The sequence below is a fragment of the Lynx canadensis genome, chromosome B1, assembly GCF_007474595.2.
Source record: "Lynx canadensis isolate LIC74 chromosome B1, mLynCan4.pri.v2, whole genome shotgun sequence".
Classification (NCBI taxonomy): Eukaryota; Metazoa; Chordata; class Mammalia; order Carnivora; family Felidae; genus Lynx; species Lynx canadensis.
Genome location: NC_044306.2, coordinates 126,576,986 through 126,587,084, shown reverse-complemented (window position 1 = coordinate 126,587,084; position 10,099 = coordinate 126,576,986). Strand labels below are relative to the sequence as shown.

Genomic DNA, 10,099 nt, shown 5'->3' with positions numbered 1-10,099 from the left:
CATTGCTGAATATTAGCTGGCGGTACAAAGTCATGGTGCCACTTTCCTGTGTGGTTTCTGTCAGCTCCCGAAGCGTAGGCCTGGGGCCTGCAACAAACATTCACTCAGGGTTGAAGGTTTTCAGGCACATGCAGTCATGGATCATGCAAAACGCGGATCACCACCATCCAGGGAGATGGCTGACATGGCCCAGAGAAGGGATTAAAGAGGAGGTGGCTGGCGGGTGGAGGGAAACTAGGTCCAAGGACAGAGAACCCTTTCGGGGTTGGGGTGGTGTACCAGCAGTGACAGGGGCTGCAGTCCACTTGACGCTTCAGAGAGAGAGCAGCGAGGCTAAGGACGGGCAGGAGGGTGTGATCACAGGAGTGCAGGGATTTAGCTAGTGGACCAGATTATCGGTACCGAAAGAAGAACCCAACAGTAAGGCTTTTGGATAGGTCTTCATGGATCCTGGGGCCCCTGAGGATGGTAGCAGTCTAAGGAAAGGAAGGCTGTGAGGCCGAGTTCTCCAGGGCCACAGGAAAATGGGGGATGGTCTGTGAGGGCAGTGAGTCCGGACAGAGGCCGGTCGGGCCTGGTAGGCTGAAGCACAAAGCAGTGGGTTCCATGCAAGGGCTGCGGTCCGGAGGCAGCAGAACAGTATGACAAAGACCCCATCTTTCCTCCCAGCCGTGACACGTGGGGTATGGAAGAAGGAGGCTGTTGCCTTTGCCCCAGAAACGGCGTCCCCTTGGACCAGAGAAAGCCCTGTGCAAAGGGAGAGGGAAAGGATTGGGTTATTTCTGCTTGGATTGTGAATCTCGGCAGGTAGGGTAGAAAGTTTAGTTTTGAGGGGGTCCGTTGGAGACTGGGTCAGGAGAGAAGCCCGGGATCGTTTGGGCACAGGCAGTATAAGAATACTCCCTTAGTTACCAGGGACCCCAAAGTGTTCGTGTGACTGGCTGCATTTAGCCAGCTGCACTTGTGCCAAGGGAATTCATCCCAGCACTGGGATTCAGATCGACTTGGCTCACGTTCCGTGGTTTTCACTTTCTCACTTCTGTGGAAGTATAGAATCTGAGCACTGTTTTCTCCCCTGTATATGGGATAAAAATACCCATCTGCTTAGGGGTCTCATGAGAAGCACATGAGATGAATTTGTGAAGTACGTGAAGGCCCCACCCAGCACGTAGCAGAAGCTTTTCCTCACCGACGTGAGTTCAACAGGATATAAGCTAGCGATGTTTAAAGAAGTCACAATTCACTGTGGGCACACCTCTTCGCCCCTCTCTGTGCCCCACTTCTGTATGCTATGGCCGTTTGTGGGACTTGAAGGGAGATGGATAGTAAATCCCAGCTCAGGAGAACAGAACCTTCTCTTGGCACAAGTCGTTTGTTACAACCCCACTCTTAGAGGACTTTTGTTTCTGGAAAGTAATTTCTACCCTAGGTTCTGAGCTGCAGGACCTCTGGGACAGAGGAAGGTTCTTTGCCTGGTGCCTGTGTGCTGGCCCAGAAGGACAGATACAGCGGGAGGCCTGGCCTTAGAGAGCTCCGTAGTGTCCCCAGCCCAGGTCGCATGTCAGCGCCCTCACAGACTCATTTGGTAGCTCTCGTAGGTTCAGCTTTCCCAACAGGGATCCCAGCTACCAACACTCCAGAGTAGGGGTCAGTGGACGGCATGGGGGAATCTTACCACCCTGTGCTTTTCTTTGAGAAGTACCGTTTGATTCTTTAATTGTATTTTCATCTTTATTTTTTAAGTGTCTGTTTATTTTTGAGGAAGTGCAAGCAGGGGAGGGGCACAGAGAGGGGGGAACAGAGGATCCGAAGCGGGCTCTGCGCTGACAGCAGTGAGCCCGATGCGGGGCTCGAACTCATGAACCTGAGCTGAAGTCAGACGCTCAACCGACTGAGCCACCCGGGTGCCCCTGTATTTTCATCTTTTTGGATGGAGTTGAAATCTCTAGTCCAGCCATAGAACCTACTTCTGCCTTTTCTTTTCCCGAGGTTCCAGTTCTACACACAGTCACTACTTCCTTAGTCCCGACAAACATTTGAGTTTGTGACCCCAGCTTTAAATCTGTCTGAAGTCACTGTCTCCCAGGCCTCAGGAGGGGGCGTTTTCTTAGCATTGGTACAATTGTCATCCACTCCTGTGATCCCACCTGAGCAGGGGTGGGCAGATTGCGGTCCGTCCAAGGACACGGCTCCAAGTAGTTCTCTCACTAAGGGAGGAGCCGCCTTTGATTCCATTCGTTTCATGGCCATCATCCACCGCATGCTTGGAGCCTTCTGCTGGCTCGCTCTAAAGGGGTGACCGGGTGTCCTGTACCAGTGGCATTTGCCATAGCTCTGGGCATCCTGTGTTACCGGGCTCATCTTTCATGCCCTACTGATTAGCGTAGTTGTTTGCAAACAACTGATTTCATTTAAAATCAGGTCTCTCGGGGTAGAGCCCCATATTCTTTTTATCCACAAGGTCCCCAGGACCTTCTGATGCTGCTCTAAGACTGGTTCTCCCCATTTACTGCTCACCACTATCACCTGGGAGCCATTAAAAAGCTCTCAACAACCAGGCCACACCCTAGACCTATAAAATCAGAACCTCTAGGGTCGGGAGTCAGGTACTAGTGGTGTGTTTGTTTATTTTGAGAGCGAGCTGGAGACGGGGAGGAGGAGAGAGAGGGAGAGAGCGAGAGAGAGGGAATATAAATCTTAAGCGGGCTCCACACTCAGCGCGGAGCCCAACACGGGGCTTGGTCCCATGACTGTGGTATCATGACCTGAGCTGAAATCAAGAGTATGGCACTTAATCAACTGAGCTACCCAGGCACCTCCAGGCACTAGTGGTTTTTAAAGCTACTCAGGTGATTATAATGTGCAGAGAGGCCTGAGAAACACTGATTCCAGAACCTTCATCCTGTCCCCAAGGGAGGCTGTGATTACCATCCTTGCAGACTCCAAGGGCTTTTCTGTCCGAAAGAAACGCAGGGTGACCCTTCACACAGGAGTGTTTTGTTATGAAGAAACAAAGGAGGTAGCACTCTGTTGCTTATAAATATAATTTATTACCTGTTTAAAAATTCTTTCTTACATTTTGTACATGTTGGCTGACAGAATAAATGCAGGCAATTTACAAACCAAGGGACTGCAGGAAAAACGGGGAGAGGCAGCAGGGAGAGAGAAGAGGCACACCCAGAGCTGGCATCCCTCACCTTCACCACACAGCGGCATGGTGGACGGGATGCCCAGAGAGCACTCCTCCACCAGGGGTTTTCTAGAAAAGGAATTGCATAGAAGATACAGCAAGAGGGAACTCCACAACAACAAAAGAAGTGTTCTGTATCTGAAAAGCCAAAGTTGTGTTGTGTTTCCAAAAGAAAAATGACAAAGCACAAAATCTCAATCCGACACTTCTGCAGTTGAACTGTTCCAAAGGGAACAGCAGGTGGATGACACAGGCTCTTCAACACAGACTGCTGGGGATTTCTCTCTGACAAACACTGCCTGTCTTCTTTAGAAAGAGCGAAGCGGAAGGTCACCAACTTGCTACAGCTCAACGTTAAACTCGGTGAACATGTACAACACTGACACCCAACACACACACAGTGATGATATTCCCTGCAATTGGCTGAATGCATTCTGTCTGGAGGGCGAGGGATTCGGTACCAATAGCAGATCGAGGGAAGAGTGAGGGGGAGAACACAAACCACTCAGCTTGTTCTGATTGCTGTCCTCTTTCTTTCCCAAGGCCTGGAGGGGTACGCACTTGAACTTAAGCCCCTAGGATTACAGGTGTCATATGAGACTTTAAGAGTATAAAAAGGCAAAGGCATTTTCCACTGGCTGTAGATTTCTTGCTCTTTTAAGCTGTTCTAAAACAGGTTTGTTTTAGCATGGAGAAGATAGCTCACGTCACGATTCTTGGATATTGCCTCACCATCGTGCCGAGGTGCAGAGGTCAATGGCTCATCAACTCCTAGGCTACCGCTCAGAGATACCGGCCTATGATTCACATTCTGAACTCCAGAAATGAGGGTTACTGCACCCTGGGTCAGCGCCATCAGGCTCAACAGCGGCTCTGATAGCCCCAATTCCAACAGGTCTTTGGAATTGAAGGATGACACATAGAATTTGAGAATATTTATAATGGGCCCTGAAGGGTGATGGCCTTCAGCAATTTACAATATTGCCGAGGCACAAATCTCAAATGGCATGTTAAGAGGCTGGTATACAGTACCAAATACTTTGGCTGGTGGGCAGCTGACTGTGTCTCAGGGCAGCTTCCTCGTTGTCTTCTGAACAACTGGTGTACCGGCCACAACTCTTGCGACATTCTGCAGAGATTCCCAACTTTGGATTCTGGAAGATCTCTTCAATCCCCGAGAGTCTAAGTGTACAGTTGGCTGGGAAACAGCCTCTTACCAACAGTGAGTTCTTTACGGTTGCTGGGGTTTGTGTACCAGCACATTTGTGGAGTTCCTGGTGGTTTGTCTTGGTGATGCCTCCCTCAGCCATTCTAAAATCGGTCGAGGAGCATATGTTACATTTGGTTGAATGAGCTCATTAGTATCCCACCACAAATCAATAGGAGGAGGGGACAAGCCTACCAGAAAAGCTGGGAGCCCTGAACTCTCCTGAAGACAGATTTTTTTTTAAGTAGGATTTCTGAAAATGGGGGCAAGCACAAGGCCAGTAAGCCTGAAGGATCAGAAAGTTGTTAGTCTTAGTTCACAGGGAAAACCTACCCAGTGACATACGTTGCCATTCTCCCCTCCCCCCACCCCTGCCTTTCCAAAATAGCAGGTTTTAGACATGAATTCTGGAAATACTTATGACTCCATTTGGCTAACTTGACCTGTATGGACACAGGTTTAAATTAACATTGGTTGCAATATATTTATTCCCCTTATGACTTATTCCATTGAAAAAAATCATTAGAGAATGCAAGGGAAATCTTTGAAAGTGATCATTACAGCCAGAGATTATACAAATATATTTCTTAGGGTAGAGAAACAGCACTTCATTGCACAGAGTCAAAGTTGTAAGGATTTCATTCAACATTAGTTCAACAAGGGTAAAAAAAACCACACAAAAACAAAAAACCCAAAGTGTAATAGTTGGTCCTATGAGGCACTCGGAAGGTAAAAAAAATGTCTTATTACCTTGAGATAATAATAAAAATATTTTCCTTATTGGATCTATAAAATCTAATGCTCATTGACCACTATCATCTTTACAAATAATTGGCTTTAAGCAACAACATTCTGATTCACAAAAGCTCCTCTATTCTCAAAGAAGATGGATAAAACCCAGTTTCAGCTGTTTCCATGGTCATCCTTTCCCTCATTGGCCTTGGACTTGTACTGAGGTCTCTATGTGAAACAGATAACTTGTCCAGAGCAACTGCTCAGCAAAAGCTAAAGAAAACTCACATTCAACTTCAAGACTGAAAATTCAACATGTAAACTTCTTCTACATTCTTTACACTCTCTTGCAGGTCCTTATATAGTTTTTATTTGCTTGACCCCATGGGGGCAGACCATATACTGGCAAAGGCTTGTGAATTCTAGGAAGTTAGTGATCACCTTACTGGCTCCCTTCCTCATATGTGGATGACAGAAGTGGACCGAAAGCATATCCGCTGTGTTCCTGACAGTCATACACATGGGGATACAAAGGACGAGAGCCTCGTTTGCTTCTCTCCAGAAGTAAAAAGTCTTGATTCCACCATCTGAATGCTTACTTTGAAGGTATCTAACTTACATGAGAAATAAATATCTTAAAAAAAATTACAGAGTACCTAATTTCCAGAGTGTCCTAAACTCAGTCTCCATGACTTCTTCCTAAAGAATGGCTCTACTGTTTAAAAGTTAAGAGAGTAATATCTCTAAAATAATAGTACATATGAAAATGGGTAATGGTTTTACAGTTGAGTATTGGACACCTCACCCAAAATATTGCCCTGCCTTTGAAGAAGTCATCTGAGGATGGGGATTTTTTTCCTTGTAGCAGAGGTGAGTGTCCACATTGGTGTCCACACAGTTTGTGAAAAGGCTGTTCTCTGTTACATGTTTGTCATCACCCTGTGTCCAGTTACCAGTACTGAATCCAGTTTCTATTCCTTCCAGATCACTCTAAGGAAATCTGAATGAATGTGGTGAGAATAAAATGAAAATGGGATGAGACCTCTGCCTTTAGACACCCACATTCAGCAGAAAGGAATCTTCCTTCCAGTCCTGGTTACCAATCACAAATCTCCCTTCCTTAGACACAGTTCTGTCATTTGCATATATAAAACTTATTTGTAAGCGGATTCTTCTTACATTTCCAAAAATAAATATTAGAAAACTAAATGTAAGAGATTTAAAACATCCAAATCTCAATAAAAAATGTAAATGTTAAACATGACAACTCTTCAAAAACTGTTTTATACAGAGATTTATGTATTTCTATCATTCCTATTACCCCAAACCAACTTGAGACATACAGTGTGTGAAAGAGTTGGTGTACTAGCCTCATAATGACATGGAATTTTTATGGGTGATTTAAGTAAATAAGTGTGACAATAAGAAAACTATAGATTTGAAGTGAAAATTTGCCCACGTGTGTCCTAAAGATCCTGACTGTTTAGCTATTAATTCCCTTTGTCAAACAACTTTATGTGAATTTTTGTGACACTAGGATAGATTGCGTTGTGTACCACTAGATGGCACTATGCACAAATGATAGGTTTCTTTTCCCCATCCCAAAGAAGTAATAAGCGTGTCCTTCCTCACAAGCTATATAGAAACCCTAGGAATCAAAGGCAGGACATGTCACATAGAATGATGGAGTGGCTCTCTATGAAATGAACTGTTGAATCTGGACCTTCTAAGTTTGAGAGCAACCTAACTGCTATTATTTTACTCCAAAGGAAAAGGAAATCAGAATTCGTAGGGAAAATTATTGGACATGAATGGTGTGTTGTACGTAAGGGAGTTGCCATTCACTTGATGGGGAACATAACAGGTTCTATGACAGATGAGTACCTCACTTACAAGGAATCAACCACTCTTTCCTTTCCACTAGGCATGGAAGTTCCTTTGAACATCCTTCAGATTTCTAATTCTTGATTTCCACAGATGACAGCTCCCCAAACCAGTATTGATGAGCAATCTTGAGAAGTTATTTCAAACTGAAGTAATGGACAATAGCAATCTTTTGTCCCCCTCTTTGTAAAAAAATATCTATTTAAAAATCTTTTTATGTAGCATACAGTGTTACTATCTTTTGGTCAAATACGCATTGGTACAAACATTATCCACTGAACTTATTTATTACTGCAATTCCTTCCTTTCACGATAAGTGTAACATGTTTTTATCTATGGTGCAGGGGTGGCCTGAGAGAGACAGGTTATGGAAAATATGCCCCAAACAGAAGATAAGAAACAAAAACGGTGAGAGAAGAGGCTCCATAACAAGGTATCAATAGTTCCTCAATGATAAGGATGCCTTGAGGAATCTTGGGCATACTAAGAAGTCACCAAAATAGAAGAGGAAATATATGGGTAAAGAAGGAGGAAAATATCTAAAATGATTTCTAGTTCAATGCCAGTCAGTAACCTCTATACCTCTAGCCCAAAAGTGAACCACGGCCATGTTTTGAAGGTTCTGATTCATACGCTTGTTGTTCAGTCGTGGCTTGGCTTCTGGGCTATTGACCCTTTATTTCCCACCTGTTGAATGAATGGAGTCCCTGGGTTAAAAACAAGGGCCTGTGATAATTCTCAGGAAATACCATAGTTTACACAAAGTAGTCGTTTGACTACTTTTTGTTTTTTTTTTTTTTTTAATTTTAAAAACGTTTGATTAAGACAATAATAGAACATAACTTGCAACTAGTCAGGAAGGCAAGTGGTCCCCAAAGAGGAAAGAAAATGATAATAAAGGGATGCCACCTCTTGGTGAGCAGCACAAAGACAAGGCTGGGAAGCATGACAGGTTACAGGTAAGGATCATCCTCTTCAAAGCTGGAACTATTTGGAAGGCATACTGTAGCCTGGGCAAGAGACTAGCTGGCTCTTTATTGATCCAGGTCAGCATCCAGTGTGGGCCTCAGACTGATGAATGAGACTGGAGACATCACAGGAGAAGTCTAGCATTTTAGAACCTTGAGAATATCTAATACTTCCACCCTTTCATTGGACACGTGAGGAAACTGAGGTCCAGGGAGGTTCAATGACTTTCCCAAGGTAGCACAGCTAGACAATGACAAAGCCAGAATGTGAACTGGTTTTCCGATTGCCAGTTCGGAGGCTGTTCCTCTATGCACACTGCCTCTAAAGTAGACAGAGTACGCTGGGGGAGTCAGTGTGTAATCACATAACTACAATATTCAGTGAACTTTAATAGAGAACGCTTCTCCCAACAAGACTCGGAGGAGAAAGACCTTGCCTGAGCAAGCTGAAAGAAGAGACTGACAAAGCCAGTGAGCACTGACTATCTTTCTGGTGCAGAAGGATGCAAGAAAGATAAAAGGTCAAGGAAGCAAAGCCTTTTAATTAAACTGGTGACCACGCCCACCTTATGTCAGAAGAGTGAAGCAGGTCTAGTCAATATCTAAATACTAACAGTACTGCTAACAAAAACAGAAGCTAAAAGAAAATCCTTTTACTAGAATACCTGTAAATACTCATTAATAATAATAATGATAATAATAATGATGCCTTTAAAAAAACACCTCAAATTGCGTATTACAAACACACACGTGGTGAAGAAATGCTTGTTTGTGTGGCTGAACATGAATCACTGTCTTCCCTGCATTGCTACAGCTTTGTTCCCAGAGGGCACCAGATGGGTGCCCTCAAGGAATAAAGAGTCTTAGTTATTTCTCCTTTACACTTAGATTCTCCACCTCCCTGATACAAACAGTAACACTGGTTCTACAAGTTCTAGAAACGGAACACCAATGGAAGGATTATCTGAGACACTTGATGCACACAGTTTGTAGCAAAAGTCTGTGATGTCTCTGTAAATTACTAATCTGAAATAGACACAACAAACCGTCCACAGCTTCAACTTCAAATGATTTAAACAAAAATAGAACGAGCCATGGACAGTGTCCGCATCCCTGTCCAATTTGATGTAAACAACGTTTGTAGAAATTGGGTTTGTTAAGAAAGTTTATCCATATACCTGGATAGCAATAAAAAGCGTTTCCTAGGAAACTGTAAGATCCTGTACCACACAGCATACAGCCCAACTAAGAGGAAAATTAGGTCGATTTCTAAATTCAAGGTACAAATTTACACAATTGTTCTTAACTCCTGTGATGATGTCCGAGTAAAGTGGGCACGTGTATCAGCAGTTGTGTTATGTTTTCCTTCTCTCTCCCGCTTGCAGTCTTGCCTTTGAAACTGATCGGTCTGGGTCCATTCTGGATTTCCTTCTTAACTGTGATGCCCTGGACGGCCACAGACTCCCTGTGCATTGCCGTCCTTCATTTCCAGTCCCAGCACGAGTCAGTACTGCCCTTCCGCTGCTAAAGACACCACTGTCTCATGCCTTCCCATTTCTTCCAGGACAGCCGCCAGCATGCTCAAATTTCCATCTGGGAAGTTCTGTGCTTCCCAGAGATCCAGGATTACGCCAGTCGGGCTCGATTTGGTAGCAAAGTAATTCAAGTACCTGTAATTGGGAATGGGAGAGTGTGCTGAATGGTGAGATTTACAGATCTATTTTCTCTGCACTAAACCCTTCCGTCTCTCCATTTGTCTTTTAAGTATCCGGGTCCCACTGGAGAAGCTGTGGTTTACAGGGAGCCATCCTAAATAACTAGCACATGCTTAATTAGATCAGCCCCAGACAGGAGATGTGATGTTTAACTTTGTTAACCTCAACTCTGAGTAAGATAATTTAAGAGGCGAGATGTCTACAGGTCATATCCTAAACAGGAAATCAAGACACTTATGTTTTCTTTCCAACCCAGGCTCTGATCATCTTTGACAGATCATGCCACGTCTTGTGCTTGGTGGTGATGGCAACATTCCACGAAGAAGGGCTCCTGAGGTCTCTTTATAACTCGGTATCAATGCGGTGATTAGCACGTTAATTAACCATCAAGCATCAGCTCTTG

The 10,099-nt window shown here is 44.4% G+C and overlaps 1 protein-coding gene across 1 annotated transcript in view; it reads right to left on the bottom strand.

The window, feature by feature from the left end:
- Positions 1 to 4,867: 4,867 nt before the first annotated feature.
- Positions 4,868 to 10,099, bottom strand: part of UNC5C (unc-5 netrin receptor C) — a 305,372-nt gene continuing 300,140 nt past the window's right edge. The window contains exon 18 of the mRNA XM_032593071.1: positions 4,868 to 9,651. Within this exon, the coding sequence (XP_032448962.1) occupies positions 9,486 to 9,651 (166 nt within the window). The 3' untranslated portion in view covers positions 4,868 to 9,485. The remainder of the gene's footprint in view (positions 9,652 to 10,099) is intronic.